Source organism: Vulpes vulpes, chromosome 4, assembly GCF_048418805.1.
Source record: "Vulpes vulpes isolate BD-2025 chromosome 4, VulVul3, whole genome shotgun sequence".
NCBI lineage: Eukaryota > Metazoa > Chordata > Mammalia > Carnivora > Canidae > Vulpes > Vulpes vulpes.
In genome coordinates this window covers 43,255,188-43,276,675 of record NC_132783.1, presented here as the reverse complement: position 1 = coordinate 43,276,675, position 21,488 = coordinate 43,255,188, and the positions used below count along the sequence as shown (strand labels likewise).

Below are 21,488 nucleotides of genomic sequence, written 5' to 3'. Positions count from 1 at the left end.
GCAATCTGAGAGACTGAGGTAGAAGCCATAATGTTTTTTACTGCCTAGGCCTTGGAAATCACACAACACCCCTTTCACTGTATTCTGTGAGTCACACAAATCAGCCTTAATTAAGTGTGAGAATGTTCCACCCAAATGCTTGAATACCAAGAAGCAAGGATCATTGGAGGCCATCTTGGAGATTGGCTTCCACAATACTTACAATTTGCTGAGTGACTTTCAAGCCCAGAGATTATTAAATATTGAAAAATGAATGTCTGTATTTTAGAAAAAAAAACTAAGTTTTATTTATAACCTGAACCTCACACACAACCTTCCCATTGTTTCCAACAGATAAGCTGGTTCCTTTGCCATCTCTTAAATATGGCATTTTTTTTCTACTCTGAGGTTTTGCTCATGTTTTTCCTCATTTTTAGAAAATTTAATAAAAATCTTAAGGAACATGGATAATTTTTTTAAAGTTCAACTGAAGTTGTGCCATCTGCATGAAGCCTTACTTATTAATTCTGTCTACAATGACTATCCTATCCTTAGAATTTCTATATATGCTATTCTTAAACCACACAATTAAAACTTAATGAGTACTTTTAATTCACTTAACAGACAATAACTGAATCCCTACTATGTACTAGGGATATACCGAGTAATGGCATAAAATTAATGATTTATTTCCTTTATCAATCCAAAGAGTGTAATATTATCTTACTTATGATACTAATATTTAACGTGTTCTGTAAGCGTACTTTCAAGTTGGTGAATGTAAGCCTTTTTTAAATGTCTCTAAGTACACATTTTGTGTGCAGAACATGTTTTATAGAAGTTAATTCAGTTTTGGAAGTATATATTCAACCATTTAACCATTTTTTAACTCATAGAATGAAAAATCTATTTCTCTATTAAGCATTTGTATTCAATTTACAAAAGATATAATTCTATTTATTAATAAGAAAATTTAGCAATCACCTTAGAGACTGTTTAACATTTAATCCATTTATATATTTGGTTAAACTCACTTAAATATGTAAAACCCTATTAATAAATTGAAAATAGTTAACATATACCAGTTTGTCTGCATTTTAGGATTTTGTAGAGATCATGTATATAAAAGTACTTTGTAAACTCTTAATTAATGTGTAAATATGGTATTACTGTTATTAAATCATAAAGTCACATGTGCTTCCATAATGAAATAATTCAATAGGAAACAAACACTTGGCTTTGCTCCTAAGTATTTTATTTTATTTTTTATTTGAGAGAGAGAGAGTTAGCCAGAGAGAGCACAATCCAGGGGAGGGCCAAAGGGAGAGAAACTCAAGCAGACTCCCTGTTGAGTGGGAAGTCCAACATGAGGCTCCATCCTAGGACCCTAAGATCATGACCTGAGCTGAGGACAGACACTTAATTGACTGAGCCACCCAGGCACCCCTACTCTTAAGTACTTTTAATAAATATTTTATCCATACTTAGAATGACTACAAATGTTTTTAAATAATACTTCTCTTATCCTGAATTAGATGGAGATTGGACAAAGTTGAATTTAAATGAAATTAAAGTCTTCAGGAGAATTAAACATTGTTCCAGCTCATGACAGTCTGTCTTGAACACCAAGAAGCATAGCAAGCAAGCTTTGATGTGAACATCATAAAACAGATTCCAGCCTCAAAGAGCACCTGTCGAAGACCAGAGATCTTGAGGTGCATTGCTAGGCATGGGTCTCAGGCCAGCATTTAGTCTTGTAGAACAAGCCTTACATGTCAATTCATGCATATCAAATTAAAAAGAATGAATGCCTCTGAGTGCTAAAGTACTCAGTATTCTAAGTAGTGACATCCAACAGAAAGCTAGCTCAAAACAAGGAGCCAAACCTGAGCAGACGCAAGTCTTACATGGAAAGCTTCTGATCTCAAAAAGTACAGTAGAATGAAAACCTAAAATTTGAGAGATAAACAGAATGAGATTGAGAGGAAATTGACAACATTTAAATGAAAGCTTAAAGGTATACAGTGTTAAGAAAAAGCTACAGTATCTTCCTATTCTTATGAGATTTGTACTAAAGATGCAGCAGGGGAGTTGTGGTGAGGGCTGCGTGTGTGTGTGTGTGTGTGTGTGTATGGAAACTCCACATATTGTATGAATAACAACAATAGAGATTTGCTAAAAAGAGATCACTTTTGTTAGCAAATGCTTCAGAGGGCTACTGACATTTCTCTCCATAGTTTTTATTTTCTTGGTGTTTCTTAAGGTTTTCTGATTAAATATATTAAGCTTCTATTATATATTAATTACTCTTAAAACCTTAAGGAGTCTTATCATCTACCCAATAAGACAGCTTATTTTCTTTTTAATAGATCCCAGCTTCAATTTTAAGTTTCTTAAATTCAGGTTCTGTATTTTATTCATACCTCCCAACTCTTGTTATAATTATAAAAGGGTAATATAGATGGAAAAGTGCAAAAATATACATATCATGATAGATATTAGCCAGAACGTGGTGTAATTATGACCAGATTAAGACATAGAATATTCTTAGCAGTGCAGAAACTTCTAGAGAATATTCTATGAATTACATGCCTCTCCTACTACTCTAAAGGGTAGATACTAATCTTATTTATAGTAATAGTTTCTAGCCATTCTTTAAAAAAAAAAAAAGATTTTATTTATTCATGAGAGAGAAAGAGGCAGAGAGAGAAGCAGGCTCCATGCAGGGAGCCCGACGTGGGACTCGATCCCGAGTCCGCAGGATCATACCCTGGGCTGAAGATGGCGCTAAACCACTAAGCCACCTGGGCTGCCCTCTAGCCTTTCTTTATAGCTTTACTGTTCATGTGTACATCTGAATATGATAGAATTTGAATTTGAATGTTCTTAACTTTATGTAAATTGCAATATATTGTAGTATTTTTGTTTTGTTCGTCATATTTTGAGATTTTTTTATTTAATTGATTATAGCTACAGTATGTTCATTGTTGTTGCTGCATATGGTTAATTAAATAAACCATTATCTACTTACTAATTTTGTAATTCATAGACATTTGAACTGTCACTAATTTTTGTCTATTCTAAAAAATATGCTATGAGCATACATGTATTTCTATTTTTTTCAAACATGAAGTACCTATTTAAGACTACCAATTATTTTTGTTTTTGTTTTGGGATTGAGTTCGTTGTTTTCATTTTCCTTACAGATTTGTAGTTTTTCTGCATACTCTATATGCCCTTTTTTTTGGTCATTTATACCCATGTCAAATAACTTGTCCCATTTTGTGGCTATCTTTTCACTTTTGCTTTTCTTTTTTTTTTTTAAGATTTTATTTATTTATTCATGATAGTCACACAGAGAGAGACAGAGAGGCAGAGACACAGGCAGAGGGAGAAGCAGGCTTCATGCAGGGAGCCCGACGTGGGATTCGATCCCGGGTCTCCAGGATCGCCCCGGGCCAAAGGCAGGCGCCAAACTGCTGCGCCACCCAGGGATCCCTTGCTGTTATTTCTTTTGATAAACATAATAATTAATTTTAGTACAACAGAATATATGTCCTTCATTTATAGTATTTCTTGAGTATTTTCCTAAAATAAGGTTATATAGATATTCCCTGATGTGTACCATCTTTGTTTTATATCAAATGTCCATATATCTATAGGTCTGTTTAGGAACTCTTAAGTCTATCCACTGATCTATGTGGCATCAATGCTACCATTCTTGATATTTCTACCATACACCAATTTGACAGTTTTAATTACTATATCTTTATTATGGGACTTGAAAATTGATAGAACAAGTTCTCCTTCTTTATTTTTCTTCTTTAAGACTTATTTTCAAGATTTTCTTGACTTTATGCATTTCCACAAAAAATTATAATCAGCTTCTTATATTCTACAATAAAATTTATTAGGATCTTAATCAGAATTATATTGAATCCTAGGTCTATTTGGACAAAATTAACATCATTTAAGTGCTGTGTTGCCCAATTCAATGGACATGGTATACTTTTCTAACTTTTAAGTATTTCTTTAATCTTTAATTTCATTCAATCAATTTTATTCTTCTTCTCTTACAAATCATGCCTATATTAAGGGAAAAGGAATATTGGATATCCTATATTAGAATTATTTACATGCACTTGGTGTTCTTTTTTGATGTTTTTCTAAATTGTATTTTGACACATTTTCTTTTTCAAATAGCTATTGCATAGATAGAAATACAATTAATTTATGTAAATTCTATATCAAGAAACCTTAGGTCTTTAATTCTAATAATTTATCAGTAAATTCTTATAGATTTTCTATTTTTACAATCATAACATAATATGTCCAAATACTAAGTTTTTATTTTTTTATCCAATCATTGTAATATTTATTTTCTTATTTTACAGTACTAGCTAGCATATTTGGTACAATGTTTTATAAAAGTAACATTACTGGGTGCCTCTGGGTGGCTCAGTTGGTTAAGCACCTGACTCGATTTCAACTCAGGTCATGATATCAGGGTTGTGAGATGGAACCCCTGAGTAGGCTCCACACACAGCAGAAAGTCTGCTGGAGATTCTCTGCCTCTCCCTCTGCCCCTCCTGCTGCTCAATCTCTCTTTCTATCTCTCTCTCTCTCACACACACATACATTTATATTGTATAAACATATAGTTTTGAGAGGCTATATTTTTAGAAATTTATTGATTTTATATAAATTTCAAAAATTGACAAAGCTTCTCATCACATCCACTTAAACTTTTAGCAGCATCTATAGTCATGTCTTCCTTTTCATTTTTGTTTGTTTCTTCTTTTCTTTTTCCTGATTAATATTGGCAGAAGTTTAGCAATCTTATTATTATATACAGGAATTCTTTGCATTTTGTTTCTTTTGTAATTTGTTAATTTTCACTATTACTTTTCTTATTTTCTTCCACCTACTTCATTTGGGTTTATTTTGTCTTTTTATTTCTTCCTTTCTAGTGTGTACTTTTAAGACAATAGAGTTCCCTCTAATCACTGAGTTAGCTCCATCATACCCATTTTGGTATAAAATATTTTATTTCTCTTCATATTCAACATATTTTCTAATTTTCATCATTATTTCTTCTTGATGATCCATAGCTTATTTATAAGGAAATGTCTTAATTTCTAAACATATGGAGACTTTTATTGTTCTAATTATAATATTGGTTTATAGCACAATTACTTTAAACTTTGAGAATACACACATTGAAGTCTTTAATTGTTTCAAAGGAAAGATTGGCACAAAATATCTGCATATGTGAACATTAAAGTTTTATTCAGTTACTAATGTATGTGATATCACAAAGTTGTGAGACAAATAATCATATACAATTTTTCATATAAAATATCTAAAACCTGTTCTGTGGACACTTGAATCTCTTTTGTCACTCTGGAACATGAAAAGAATAAAAGTGTGGAGATAAGTACATACATACCATTTTACAGGAGACTGTCTTTGCAAAATACTCCTTTTGAATCCCATTCCCAATTTCTTCACCCCTAAGGGGCAAAGCTTGTGTGGTCTGTTATGCAAATCTATTTTAGAACTGTTTTGAGTCCTGTTCCACAGTGCTATGAAGAGAGTTGGGCTCTTTAGTATCTAAAAATCTGGGTTAACAGAGGATTACCAGTGCTTTGGAAGGAGCAACCAGTGGATTCCTCTAGGAGGAGGATCCATTCTTAGGAACCAAAGAGCTGCAGAGGAGAAGAGGCCCCAAAGCACACCTTTGATGAACCCATAAAAATGCACCATTCTGCAGGTTCTGGGCACAACTTATGGTGTTAGGTCAAGTAATACCTTTCATTTAATTTTCTCACACCTTCTTCACTCTATTCCTAACACAGAGTGGTCAGAAAGAGACTGGAGAGGGGACAGGGAAGAAAAAAAAAAAAACAGAGAAATTATAAAGAACCCACTGGATAGAATTCCATCCCACACTGACATGAGCTGTAGGAGAGAACTTTATCATTTTGGATTGTATATTCCAATTTTGAATTGATAATGCTGCAAACTTAGTTGTCCATTGGACTGTTCCCTTAAGAATGAGCAAAAAAGCTGTGGGCCTTCAATATTTTCTTAAAGGCAGGAAGTTTTTTTTCACCAAATAAATTGTAAAGAGATGGTAGGCAACAAAAATACAGTAGAATTTTAATCACATTGTATGATTTGTAGTTTCTAAGTTTTTTAACTCATTTTCTAAGTTTTATGCTTTCCTACAACTATGAAAAAAGTAGTAATCCATGCAAAGTTAGTTATTTATAGCTATATTTCAATAGAAACATTCTTATTTATGAAAAATGAAAAAATTTGTGACTGGAATATTGCTCTAAAATTCTGAGATTGAGCTAGCAAGCCTAATCAATTGTAGGAAATATCTCCAGAACCCTGTCCTTTCAAAATCCATCACATCAACACAAACATGGTAATATATTTGAACATTGCACATTTAATGTTTATATGAAATCCTACAAACTCTATGAAATAAGTGAAGGAATTAACCCCAGTACTCACAGAGGTTGGACAAAGAGGTGAATGAGAGATTCAGGAAGGGTATAAGCACACATATGTTCGTAGAAGAGAGAACATTCCACAATTTAGAGTGGTATGTATTACTGAGGTTTAACTGAATGCTGCCATGAGGGAATATGAGGCCTGGAGTTACCAGAAAACCTGAAAATAAGATTGTTAATTTCCTTCTTTGTTAACTGTTTTGTGAAATTTTCTTATTTTCAAATATTTTCCCATAGTTGTAAAAAGCTGAGAGGCCAAACAACACCCACATGTAGATTATGTCAGAGGATGCTTGTTTGTGAACTATGGAAGAGAGTTTGTTGATTTCTTCCTGTAACTTATTTATTAAGTAATGGCAGGTGATAAGCCAGTTGACAAATTTCAACTCGTCATTCTCTAATACTAGAAAATTTCCTGCATATCTAGCACAGATTCATAGCATCACAGTTTCTTAATTTCTTTTCATGCTTACAAGATATTTACTAACATTGATCATTTAATTCTCCACACCTTCTCAAGCTCCTCTGGCCCCAACACTTCAACCAGAAATATTTGTGTTGGGATTGTTAGACACATTGTGACACCACTTAAAACTTTGATGGGAATGTTGTAGCTATTTCTCTATTATGTGAGGTAGTTAATCTTGAGCAGCAATGGAACAGAGGCCCATGGTCTTTCAGGGTTAATGAAAACAGGAAGCAGATTAATAGTAGAATGGAAAGGAATCAGTAGGATTTTATAATGAGTATGGAATTTCCTTACAATGGGATGGTCAAAAAGGCTAGAGTTTAAACCTATGCATCTATGGAGATTTCAGTGCTCTAACTAATATTTGTCTTGGCCAAATCTAGTTTCTATTATACTAAACTAGTACAAAAAAGAAAAAAAAATCACAGTGAATTGATACCAAAATTCTCTCTGAAAGCACTAGATCCTAGCACTTTTCTTTAAAGGTAAACACCTCTGGTCATCTTGTGGATATGGGACAATAAGAAGAGTTCTGATGACAAGTCAGGAAATTGGAATCTAGTTCAGGATTTCTCAGAATGTATGTTCATATACCAGTATATAAAAATTATCTGTAGTAATTGCTAGGAGTGTAGTTGATTGGATTTTACTGGAAGAAGTCTTGGGACCACGGGGGGGGGGGGGGGGTGAGTCCTAGGAAAATCTATTTTTAACAGTCACCTTAAGTGGTTCTAATAAGTAATAAATGTTAAGACCCATTGATCTCAACTACAGTGTGTGTGTCCTTGGGCTCTTCTCTGACAATGAGCCAGTAACACCTGCGCAATCCCCTAGGCAATGGCAAAGATTAAATGGTATAATTGATCAATGAAGTACTTTGAAAAATGTACAGTATTTTGCAAATAGAACAGATGGAGGAATGAAAGACTAGCAAGAGATTTAATGATAAGAAGAAAGAACCTGAGACACCTGCATGGCTTAGTTCGTTAAAGCCTCTGACTCTTGGTTTCAGCTCAGGTCATGATCTCAGGGTCATGGAATAGAGCCCAGCATTGGGCTGCTCCTACAGCACGGAGTCCACTTGAGATTCTCTCCCTCTCCTTCTGCCCCTCCCCCCGCTTGCTCTCAAATAAATAAATAAATAAATAAATATTTTTTAAAAAAGAAGTAGAAAAATTCTACTGAATACCAGGTCTTTAAGAGTAGCTGGAAGGACTGTGGGGAGTGCTCCTCCCAAGTTGTTAGAGCTTTTGTTATATATCCTTCTTCCTGACCTTTTTCATTCCTGATATTTCCCCATTCCAACCCTCTCCAAGAGGCTTTTTTATTTTCTCCCAGCCTCTGGCACCTTCTCAGGCTCTTTTAATCTCACCTTTAATCTCAATCTTTTTCTGAATGTCAATCAGTTTCTCTCTCTCACTTTCTCTCTCTCTCTCTCTCTCTCTCTCTCTCTCTTTCTCTCTCTCTCTCTCTCTGTGTGTGTGTGTTTTAAAAGAATTCCTCCCGCCATCACATGTCTCCAAAATATATACAAAAATTCCACATAGGAAATGGAAAAAGGTCTTCTGTTGATGTGTATTCTGAGAAATGTCTCTCATGGCAGAGAAGTGACCCTTTACAGTGAATCAGATACTTTCCTAAAGTCCTATCTGAAAATTCCCAAAGGAAACAAACATTAGGGAATAGAATTGAGCATCTTGATCCAACGTGAATAAATCTACAAAGAACAAGATGAAAGTGAAGCAAGATAACTTGAAGCAAAATATACAGAAATTGCTTGTTACAGAGAGACCAGACAGCTGTAGATCTGGAAAAAAGCTTTAATATCATTTAGTCAAACTGCACTCCTATTATTGACAGGGAAATTAAAGACTTGATAAGTTAAAACATTTGCTTGGCTCAGTCACACAGCACGCTTGTGGCCCCTGGTAGCTAAGATCAAGGGCTCTTGGCTTAGACAATATATTCCACCATTGCACAGGGTTTGCTTGTGACACTAGTCAGAGGTCAGTGAAAAAAAAAAAGTTATATTGCCAAATATATGTGGATAGCTAAAGTAGACTTTAAATGGTGTCTATGTTGTAGGTGCTGTGTGTTTTTATTTGGCAAAGTAAAAACCTGTTAATTCCCTGTCAGCTGTCCAAAGGGCATTTTATTATTTACTGATCAATGAAAATTTTAAAACCTGGATACAATTTGAATTATCTAATGCCTTTGCTTCTGGACAGTATTACAATAAAGTTAATTACTCAAGATAGTAAATAAAGACCTCAGAGTTAGAGCAGTAAAATCTGTAATCAATGCATCTTTACAATTGCATTTCCATAACTTTACGTTTTAGTAGGGATGAGGAATAGTGTGATCTAAGTGTTTCAGAATTACCCAGTGAATGATACATAGAATTACAGGATACCATACTCTTCTTGTGAGGGAGAGACAGGAGTGACTCAATACTTGCATTCTGATGATCACACCATTCCTATGTGATTTGAACAGTCAATATAAACCAAATGTGGGTGTTTTTTGCTAATCATACAACAATAAGATGGCAAGTCAATTTCATAAACCAAAGCAAATCAGTTCTGCCAACCAAGAGAGTATCCCAAAATGACACTCAAAACTTCTCCACAGTACAGGCCAAGGATAAAAATAAATATTGTCCTCAAGTTACTGAAAACAAATTCAGGAATGCCTTGTACATTTTCAAGTCTGCTGATTTTTGAAGAAATACAGTTCTCCAAATTAAAGCAAGAGTTAGTTAGTAAGCATTGCCTATGTGTCCAAAGATAGGTCCTAGGGAAAAAAGATCAATTAGACATTGTCTTTGTTCCCAACAGATTTACATTCAGTTAAGTTGTAAATGGACTCTTAACAGCAGGTTTTTAAATGGTTGGTAGCAGTGTCGTTTTTCTTTCTTCTACTTTGCAAATCTATAGAGTTGTAAACTTTAATTAATATAAAACTTGTGCTCAACAAAGACTGTCAGCAATAGAAAGAAGAAAAGAAAAATAATAAGCTTATGGATTCACATAATTTCATTATCTTAATTCCAACAATGCAATTACTATTAATAAATCTTTAGTTAATTCTGTGCATTTAAAATGGTGGCTCTCATTTTTTAAAATTGGATTTGCAGGGAGAGATAATTGAAGGATGTCTCATTGTTGGAGAGAGAGGTTGTCACAATGACCATGAGCTGACGAATGCAGGAGTGGCCTCTGTGCCCCAGGGACAGAGTCCAAGAACTCAGCGTTTATGTCCTCACACTTGCTGAAAGCCCTAGGAAGGTGATTTCACAGTTCATACCACAGAAAATAATTTCTTTTCCCATTTCAGTTAAAAATAAGCTCAATGTGTGATTCAAATGGTTTTCTGTGTTTTGTGTGTGTGGCTTTTATGACTCAAGCGTTATTCTAACACATGGCTATTTGAATGTGTAGCAGCCATAGAAAAACATATAAAGGTATTACAGCTAAAAAAGCAGTGGTGGAATGGCAACCCATCGAATAAGGAAAAATTCTCAAATTTATGAAATGCCCTCCTATTAATCCCTTGATTCTGTGACTTAAATGTTAGCTTGCATTCTAATAACTAGTATTTAAATAGTAATTTATGACTTACAGAGACCTTAAAATAGGTTTTTTTGTATTCTCATGTAACTCTAATACCGTATCAACAAATATCTTTTTTTCTCATATTTAGACAAAGAGTTAGAGTCTAGGAAGCATTTAATATTTTTATCGATTTCAGCATACTAAGAAGATGGACACAAACCTGGTTCTCACATTAAAATCAAGGTTCCTTCCACTAACATATCCCACCTCTCAGATTGAGCAGTGCTCAATGCTTTAAGACAGGTAATAACATGTGAGGATGTTGACAGTTCTCAAGAGTACAAAGTTAGAATCCAAATTAAAAACGAACATAATTTTATTTATTAATTTGAGTGACTGGTGAGTTAAATAACCTACAAATCTGAAAGACACTCTAGACAATAGAGTCTGCATCTATCAAGTTGTGCCTGTATATATTCTGATCAAAAATATAACTTTGCAATCACCTTTCTAGTATCTCTTATCGATTCTTCCATGAAAAACTTTCTTTTTTTTTAAATTTTTTTTTATTTATGATAGTCAAAGAGAGAGAGAGGGGCAGAGACACAGGCAGAGGGAGAAGCAGGCTCCATGCACCGGGAGCCCAATGTGGGATTCGATCCCGGGTCTCCAGGATCGTGCCCTGGGCCAAAGGCAGGTGCCAAACCGCTGTGCCACCCAGGGATCCCCATGAAAAACTTTCTTGTGCTGGTTTTTCATTTTGTAAGATTTAACATTATAATTATTTAAATGTTTGCTGATTTTTGCATCAGAAACAATTTGGAAATAAAGCCATTTATCTAAGGAATGGGATATAATAAACTATAGGACTCTGAGTTCTAAACCTCAGCTAATCTTCTAGAGTTATCATATGTAGGCACTATGGTGGGTACTTTGTGTACATCCCTTCATGTGATCCCCCTAATCCTCCCATGATGTAGGCACTGCACCCATTCCATTTTACAGCTGGGAATGCTGAAGGTTAAGTAACTTGCCCAAGTTCCCATAAAGAGTAAGTGGCAAAGCTGGAATTTGAACAGTCTGGCTCCAAAAGAATTATAAATGTGACACTAAGTGATTAATGCATTAATAGTTATTTCCTCTGCTTCTTTTCTTCTCCTCCAAGTCCCATATTAGCTGCATTAACATTTATATTGTAGCCAAGTACATCTTTTTTTCTCAACTAACTTAACAAAGGGTAGGTAGGCAAATGCCTACAACTCTTTTCATTGCATCCTTCACTAATTAATTGAATCCAGCATCTTAAGAGAACCATTATCACTAAACAGAAACTCATTCATGGCACTTAGTTTGTGGTTTAAAGGAAGTAGAAGATGTTATGAGAAGCAGCAGTGAATTCTGAATTACTCAATTGACAAGTCTCTATCCTTCCTCCTTCCTATTAGAAAAATTCAACTACTGCAATTTCACCACACTGGGAGACAGCAAGCTATAAGGAAGATTTTTGAAGAACAACATCCTCTGGTTTGATTTTAGCCACATTGCTCCAGTATAACTTTATAGCCCCATTTCCTAATCAGTAAAAATGAGAATCATGAAGTGGGCCTTAAATGTTGTGATGGAAATAAGCTGTGTAAAGGGCCAGGCACCATGAATGGTAGACGCCAGTAAATGTCAGGATGATACTCACCTGGGTTAACTTGAACCAGTTCTGATTGAGTCTAGGTTTTGACACAACTAATTTGGATTCAAGCCACAATATGAATAGACAGATTTAAAAAGCAGCTCGTAGGGATCCCTGGGTGGCACAGCGGTTTAGCACTCTGCCTTTGGCCCAGGGTGTGATCCTGGAGACCTGGGATCGAATCCCACGTTGGGCTCCCGGTGCATGGAGCCTGCTTCTCCCTCTGCCTGTGTCTCTACCTCTCTCTCCCTCTCTGTGTGTGTGACTATCATAAATAAATAAAAATTTTAAAAAAAAGCAGTTCATATTTCAGATGAGCAGTACACCAAGAATAAAGTCAATGACTTCAATATTTTTGGCTACTCACCACACAATATAATTCATGACTGACTCTATGCAAACAGGCAAATGTTATCTTTTTTCTCATATTTAGACAAAAAATTGGAGATAAAGAATGTTATCTTAGAACTAGACCTGCTCAGAATATTGTTTACCATAGTCATCAAAAGATTGACAAAGCTTTTTGTTTGTTTTTTAAGTGAAGAGGAAGAAAGATGGTGAATAGTAATTGAAGTATTGGAGAAACTATAACAAGTCTATATCTCGATATACACTACCATGCAAACCAAAATGTTCCCGTCAACAAAAATATTAAGTCCCGGATATCCCCAGAAAGCAGAGCCTGAGACAAAGGCTTGTGTGAGGACAGTCAGTAAAGGAAAGTGAAGTCAGGGGAAGGAATAGAGGACTACAGCAGTGAAATGGAGCAGGAATAGAAGAGGAGAGCATTCATTCACTGGCTCCATTCCCCCTTTCAGCAAGAACTATCTCACAGAGGGCTACTGTTCCTGAACATCCAGGGCAGACATACAGTAGTGCCAGTGGGGGTTTTGCAGGTGACGCATGCCTTGGTATTAGCATAACAGCAGACAGGAAAGCAAAAGGTAAATATTCACATGAGGTAAGGTGCTGTCAGGCTACACTACACTGTGTAGCAGGTTGCCATAGCAATGGCTGGAGTAAACACAGCCAGAGAGCACACAGGGAAAGACAGACTGATGTCTAATACTCACACAATGGCTGCTTCTATTTAAAGACTAGTTATGATTATCTCTGCTGATATTTCTACAAGGCACAAAACTTCCATTTAAGTTTAGAAAACTATTTTTCTTTTCTTTTCATTTTTTAAAAACGATTTTTTTCTTATACTTGTCCCAAATTTGGGAACTACGTGTACTGGCCTTTCTGGATGTGATTGGCATCACTAATGTTTTTCCCATTGACGCTGATGTTGTGTCTGCAATAGTACAAAAAGGATCTTGTTTGCTAACTAAAAGAGTTTCTTTTAACACCCAACAGGCATTATTATCCTACCCTGATAGAGCTTTAATGACCCACAGGAATTCAGCAACAGGAAAGGAGGCACTTAGCAACAGGAATTGAATGTCTCTTAGAGTACATTCCTGCTTTGACATTCAGTGTTTAGAAATGTGCATCTCAAATTGTTTTCAAAGATGAAGAGGAAGTTGGAAAGTGATGACTAAAAAAATGGCATGGAAGTTGCTTGAATCAGATAATTATTCACAAGTTAAAGTATTCACCTGGAGCTTGAAATGTACCTTCATCAATGAAAAGGAAAGGACTGGCAATGATCCAGTAAAATAAAAGCGTTCTGAAATCCTCACATGTGCATCATTTTTTCCCCTCAATTATCTGAATAATTACAATTAGCAAGATAAAATCAGCAGAGAACTTAACTGGTGACAACTGTTATGAATCTCTTGAAAACAGGAATTCTAGAATGATCTTTTCTACTTTTAAGTAGAGACTCTTAAAAAATGAGTCCTGGAAAAAAAAAAAAAAACATTAAACAAATGGTTTGGGGACTAAATACTTTCCCATTGGATTTGTTTGCATATAGGTTCATTCTTCCTATAATCACTCATTTTAGGTAAAATTTTTCTGATAGTGGCGAAACTAAACAGAAGTAATAAGTGAAATGACCTGCTCTAAAGCAATGCTATCTAAAATAACACATGAATTAATGATATGTGGTATTTACTTAACTTTCTTAAACTTTCCTTTTTAGGAAAGCCATTTTATAATTTTAAGCAATTGAGAATAAGGTTGAGAATAAGGTTTCTCTTTGAATATTTCTAACTATAGGAAGGTATTACATAAGGGATCCCTGGGTGGCTCAGAGGTTTAGCGCCTGGCTTCCGCCCAGGGCATGATCCTGGAGTGCAAGGATCAAGTCCCACATCAGGCTTCCTGCATGGAGCCTGCTTCTCTCTCTCTCTCTGTCTCTCATGAATAAATAAATAAAATATTAAAAAAAAGAAGGTATTACATAAAGTATTTTATACCCCAAATGAAAAAGTAGAGCCAACTCTCTTTAGGTATCCTTCCCCCCAAGGATTATAGACAGAGCATTTTCTCCAGATTTGTTGTAAATTACTGTCACCTGGTACTAGGTTATCCATCTCTCCCTATTACCTTCTCTCCTGGCTAGACTTTGGGAATTGGCTTACCTTTGATAAGAAGCACATTTCCCCTTATATTTGGTGCCCATTTCCATAGCCAGGGATCAAAGTAATCCACTTGTGTCCGTGTTATATGCTATGAGTCAGACATCATGTCCATAATCTTTTCATAAGGACAAGGCAGTAAACTGGTGAGTGTCATTGGAAGAAATTAAAAATGAAAAAAAATAAAAGAAGGCAATTGTAGTATGCATTTATGTGTTCATTCAGCTATGTCCTTATTATATGCTTAGAACTGCTACTGGACAAACAAACTACATATGGTAATATATCTATATATGGCCTCTACTTTCAAGGTACTTAGAGTCTGGCAGAGGAAATAAGATACGCCTACCAATCATTAGGATAGAATTTTTTTAAAAAGTGCCATAAGAGAGTTAGAAATATGAGCATCTAGGTGAAAATTAAATTGTTTTTCTATGTTATTAATCTTACAATAAGCAGAACTAAGAACTTCTGGGGTTTTCAAGAGTAAAGAACACTCAACCCCTCAGGGGCATTCCAACTACCCAGGGATATTAATCAGGGGCATTCCAACTACCCAGGGATATTAATTTATCCTGAACATCTCTATTTAAATATCTTATTAGGATTTCGAACTCACCATGTCCAAAATCAAATATATCATTTTTCTCCTTAAACTGCCTCCATCTATCCTTCCCTTCTCCTGCTCCCAAACCATTTCCCTGCTCCTAATATTCAGATAATTCTCTCTGTACATCTCAGTGACTTTCTCCCTCATTGCCAGTCAAGAAAATGTCAAATCTCAAACTTTCTACTTCCTTTAAGCTCTTCCCCAGATCATTCTTTTCATTGTATTGACAGACTTTCATACTTGAAATGACATTTGTGCTATTTTCTTTAACTTTTGTCTCTCCTGATTGCAATAGTCTAACTTATATCCTGCTGACAGTTTAATCTTCCCAATTGATAGCCCAATCATATAACTCCCACAGTCAAACACATTCAGAGACTCTAAATTAATTCACTATTCATTTGTAACTATGGACTCTTAACTACTTGACATCTCTCACTCTGGTAGTCGACATATCTTGAGGCTCTATTTCCAACCTTATTTTCCACAACTTACCTGTGTCCAATCTGTGACCTCCTTACAGGTGTAAACTAGAATATACTGATGTTTTCATGTTCTCGAGAAATTTCATCGATCTGGAACCTTCTGTCTTTCAAATGTCAAAGTTTATAATAATTTCCACTTTGATACGAAGCCCTTTCTGATGCCCCACACCCCAAACTAAGCTCTGTACCATTATTTACCTTTTAAGACCTACAATATAATCATACTTATAATTACTTGACTGGGCTTCTCTCCCCCATTTTAAGGGCCATGGTGGAGTCTTACTGATCTCTACAAATCTATAGCATTTAGCATATTATCTGTTTTACAGTCTATTCAATCCATTTTTCCCTCATGAAACCGAATGTTCAATCACTGACAAATGAATTTCTCCAAGCAATTCAATTCTCCAGATACCAATAAAATGATGTTTGTTCCTGTCTGCAAATGCCTAAAACATTTTAGTCTTTCCTAAATTAAGGTAATATTCAAAAAGTAAATGGCACTTGAAGAGTACATTGTTTCCTGGGCCTCCTTTCTCTTGGAATCCCTCTTCATTTAACTTCTCTCAGTCCTGACACTCAAAAGCTCATCAATTTAAGCTTAAAAGCAAAAGGGGTTTAAAAGCCACAGGAAGGGGCTGTTCAGGTTTAAATAAAATTTTAAAAACCTTGGGAAAGAATGGCAGTTCTTTTTCAGGAACCTCCCATACGTATTTCAACAGAACAGCTTTCCAAATTGGAGGTTGTAAAATATTATACCGTCAACCAAGTAATAGAAAGTCACTGGCTGCTATGTAGAAAGATTCACTTGATTTTCACAATGAGCACAAAGGACTACATTGTATTTATTTAAATCTGAGACTGACAAAAAATGTCAGAAGGAAAAAGAAAAGTAGTCAATTTCTCTAAAAGATCATTATTTAGGAATAAATTACTATGCAAAGAAGCATGGATCTTCTTGACAACTTGTGAATTTAAGGCATATCAAATGCCTCCTTCCTCATTCCTAATAATCAACTCTACTGATGAAATATGGTAAGCATTCTAAGTTTGGGGAATGTACAAAGCTTTGAAATCAATGTGTTTCCGGTACAGAGGGTTAGGGAAAGAACTTAATAAATTAGCTTAGGAAATGCTTCATTTCCTGCACCATAGCTGGGAAGGGAAACATAAGACAGGCAGAGCCAGGTGCAACAAAATCATACACCTGGATGGAAAATCTCTTCCAGTTCCTTCTAGGCACCACTCAGATGGTCAATTTATGCTCTTGAGCTAGAGCTTCCTTTTCTAAGACAAATGAAGTAGTTTTACAGACTCTTTCCTTAAGTTAACAAATAGAGCTGTTGGCAGAGGTTGAAGGAGATAGTTATTATGTAGTCATTATCTCTGCTCAAATGAAAAATTATCTTACTTGGGCTAATAGTTCATTAGAAAGAAGATACCATTAGCAGGTTGGGCTCATTACCAGTGAGGTAAAAAAGTTGGTATTTTCCTCATTTGATCATAATAGGAAAACCTGCCAGGTCAGCTCTGCGTCGTCCTCCGCTTTGCCGTCTTTCCTTACAGCGAGGTTTTGCAGGCTGATTCTATTGATCCTATTTCATTTTGCTTTCAGAAAGACTCGTAATCCATTCAATGTTTAACAATGTCAGGAAAATAGTGTACTCGATGGTGCTTACAGACCTGGAGTGGTGAGCAGCCTAACCCAGACTTTCTTTCTTTTTTTTTTTTTTTAAAGATTGTATTTATTTATTCATGAGAGAGAGAGAGAGAGAGAGAGAGAGAGAGGCAGAGACACAGACAGAGAGATGCAGACTCCATGCAGGGAGCCCGATGTGGGACTCGATCCCTGGACTCCAGGATCAGGTCCCAGGATGAAGGCGGTGCTAAACCGCTGAGCCACCCGGGCTGTCCCCAGACTTTCAAATTTATATTGATCTGACATCTGTTTATGGAAGTGTTTTCCATGGCACCAAGATTTCCCCTGCATACCAAAGAGTTACTTATAAGCTTACACACTGATTTCTGTGGCCCCTCATAAATACTCTTTATTTTTTTTAAAATCAGATGCTTGGTAACTCTTTTAAGTTAGATTTCTGGCCTTGATACCTGATGCAACTTAACTCCAGATAAACAATCATATATGTTTTGAAGTGTTTGGGATTTTGCCCTAAATTTATTTATGTATTTTGGGAAATTAATGATAAATATCTCTGAAGAGGTGTGCATAATTTTTCCTACATTATCATTCTAAATTAGAATTTTTGTAGGGAGCAAACTTTTGAAAAGAGAACAAGCAAAATAAAATTAGAACTGATTGTTTTCCAGAGCTTTCAGAATCAATATTTCCCAACTGTGTCCTTTTATGATAGTTTATACTTTGGTTTTCGCACTTATTAAATCTGTCTTATATTAGTATTACATATTTATTTCTCCCAACAGTATGTTTACACTGTTGGTAAGGACAATGTCTTTATCATTTATATATTCTTTGCACTGATGAGTACATAGTAGGATCCTAATAAATATTTGTTAAATTTAATTGCTTATGGGGAATCCCTCAGAAAGGGCAAACAGTCAGATGTAATAATCTCCTGCAACTGGTCATTAATATCGTCAGGGCTTATAGTGGTTCTTATATATCTGAGTTTCTGAAACTGCAGTCAGTGGGTAGGATTTTTATGTCTATAAATTTCTGAAATGTGTGTATATGTGTAGACATGTGCTTATTTCTGGAGTAAATGTTATTAACTTTAATCAAATGACTCTCCTCTTTACCCATCCTACACCGTCGACAGTAATATTCACTTCCCCAGGCAGCTTGATCCAACCTCTCAATTTATCAGAGCCAAGAGATAGTTGGGAAAAATATAGGCCAGCATCTGCAATGCAGTATTTCTGATTACAGCCTTTCACCCATACTTGACATTCTTGTTATTTCTAGACTTAAAAGCCTGAGAGGAGAACATTTTTGAGAAAGAAGAGTACATTTTTAAGTATCATTTCATCCCCAGATTTTTACTCTCAAAAAAATGCTATCATGTATTCTGAGTACCTTTATGGTGCCCTCAAATATCCCGCAGGTCCACATTACCAGCAAACATTTTCCTTTCAGTAAAAACAAACATCCCTTTTGTTGAGCCTTTTCCACGCACTCCCCCAATCAACACTCACACATTTGATTCAGCCAATGAATTGCTGAATCTAAGTTTCAGGGGAAGCTCCCTGAAGGTAAACTGAGGCTAAGAGTCCCCTACTAGTGATTTCTGATCCACACCATCAGAGGAATAAGAGAAAATGATACCTGCGTCTTTTTTACCGCTACAAAGACTGGACAGAAGAAGACAAAGGATGGTCACTTGAAGGGATTTCATGGTGCCCGTGGATCGTCTCAGTGGCTTTTCTCTCCAGAGTCAGGCAGAGACAACTCCCTTCCAGCCTGGCAAGGCCTTATTAGCAAATGGAAAAGGTGTGCTGAATGTGAACAGCCACTACCCATTCCCACTTATTTCGGGGGCTCTGATAAAGAACGGGAGGAAATACACACACTCCCTTTGGGAGTTCAGCAGAGAGGAGATTTATTGTTTCAGCCTCTTACAGGAACTTTTTTTTCTCTTCCTTTGGCAGCCACTTGTGTTTTTGTTACTACATTATTTTGTTCTTCTTCAACAAAAAGGTCAGGGCGATTCTAAACAGAAACAGATCTTTCTTGAAAATGGTTCATACAACTTTCTAACTTTTGTTTTGAAAGTGTGTTTCGGACTGGTTATAAAAGGGGCCTTATTAACCAGAGACTCACTTTGGATAAAGAGGCTTTAATTGCCTGAGGGTTAAAGTTTAGAGCAAAATCCACAAGAAATCAACTTTTTTTCTTTCTTTCCAACCTAAAAGCCAGATTAGCAAAGACCATCTTCTGGACACTAGTGCAAAAACCATATTACATGGGTTCTGCTCTTCTCTTGAGTTAAAAAAAAAAAAAGAGGACTTCTTAGGGATGTCCCGGGAGGTTTTTCAGGATATTTCTAATAGACTTAAGCAAGGATATGATCACTTACTGCTCATTCCTGGCTTTTATTGGTGGAATTTGATGAAGAATAAAGAAAAATATACAAGTATCCTCTGCTTTTGGAAACTAGTGTTCAGTGTTTGTGTTACAGTGAGCTGTTACAAGGCAGCATGAACCCTGAGGGGCCAGAGTGGCCCTGCAGAGCTCTTAGCCTGGAACAACACTCAGCACTTCAGCATCAGGTCACCGCAGCTTTGAACTGTATCTTGGGAACTTCTGAGCTTTATTTCCATTTATCGTGTGCATCCATTAGCAAGATATATCCTAAGATAGGAGAAAAAACTAAGAAAGATTATTTTTTTAGGGCGGATTGGGAATGCTCAAAAATTTCTCCATATAAATTAATAACTGCTTCTTCAATTTATGCCATTTCCACTTGGGAAAGTTTTCATAGGAATTCTCTACTTTAAGATAGCAAGGGAAGCCTCTAACAAACCCCTCACCTCACCCTCAGGATACTCTTCTCTAAGAAATATGATTGAAATAGCACTGGGGTAGAATGGTCTCCCAAATCAGTGAGGTTGAGAGAGACAAATTCTTCAGACCAGAATGCCAACCAGGAAAGACCTTGGGTATATTCGAGGTCTTTTTGATGTTAGTAGCAATTGATTAAGACATGGCAAGAGCACAGCCACAATTCTCATGTGTGCCAAGTAACTTAACACTTTTCCTTAGCCACAGTCTACACATCTAATATCAGCCAATGATCCTTTTATATAACTTTAGAGCATGAAGCCTCATGGACAAACGAGTGTCAGTGGATCAATATAGATCCATCTGCTTCCCCATGAAAAACTATTCCGAAAGTATACTTTTACCTGGTGATAGTGAAGACAGAGATTTCACTGCTGCACTGTGCTGAGAACTCATTACAAAAGTGGTTAGAGCAAATCAACTGATCAAAATATCCTAAACACTAGCTTGTTTCTTCTTAAATTATACCAAGTCTCAGAAGAGACTCCAAGTTTATATTTTGTTCATAAACAAGACTGAATTTTACCCTCTCTTCTAATTAATTTTCTAAAACAGACCGCTCTTGGACTTGATACTTTATTTGGCATATCCCGAATAGTATAAAGATAGTAATGTATGTGAATAGTTGTCACATGCACTTCCCAGAAATAAATTGAGGTGTGGCCATGAATTCACAGTTGAACACTCGCATTGCCTCACTTCCTGCTCCTTGCTCTGCTCTAACTGTGGTGTTTTCAGCACACGGTGTCACCACTGATGTTGACTATGCTTGTTACTATGCTGGTTCCAAGAGCCTTTTGATTTCTCAGCCCTAACTGCTATGCATTTCCATAAAAAGGACTAGATACTTAGTTTGAGAATGCTTGATAATAGAATATTATGTCTATTTAAAAGATAGGACCTGTAGATGAAAAAACTCAAACTCAAACATAAACTAAGAAAATTCATTCTTAACAGTATGGAGGTTCCTTCCTCAAAAAGTTAAAAATAGAACTACTCAGCAATTACCCTGTTAGGGATTTACCCAAAAGATACAAAAATACTAATTTGAAGGAATACATGTGACCTAATGTTTATAGCAGCATTATCAAAAATAGCCAAAGTATGGAAAGAGC

General features: G+C 35.8%; 1 protein-coding gene across 5 annotated transcripts in view; it reads right to left on the bottom strand.

Annotated features, from left to right (window-relative positions):
- EMCN (endomucin) overlaps positions 1-19,416 on the bottom strand; it is a 132,588-nt gene extending 113,172 nt beyond the window's left edge. For 4 of the 5 annotated variants that reach the window (XM_072755575.1, XM_072755574.1, XM_072755573.1 and 1 more), the window contains exon 1: positions 19,138-19,400. In XM_072755575.1, coding sequence (XP_072611676.1) covers positions 19,138-19,207 — 70 coding nt within the window. In that variant the 5' untranslated portion in view covers positions 19,208-19,400. Of the gene's footprint in view, positions 1-19,137 lie in introns of all 5 variants that reach the window. The other variant, XM_072755572.1, reaches the window with a different exon arrangement.
- Positions 19,417-21,488: the final 2,072 nt, after the last annotated feature.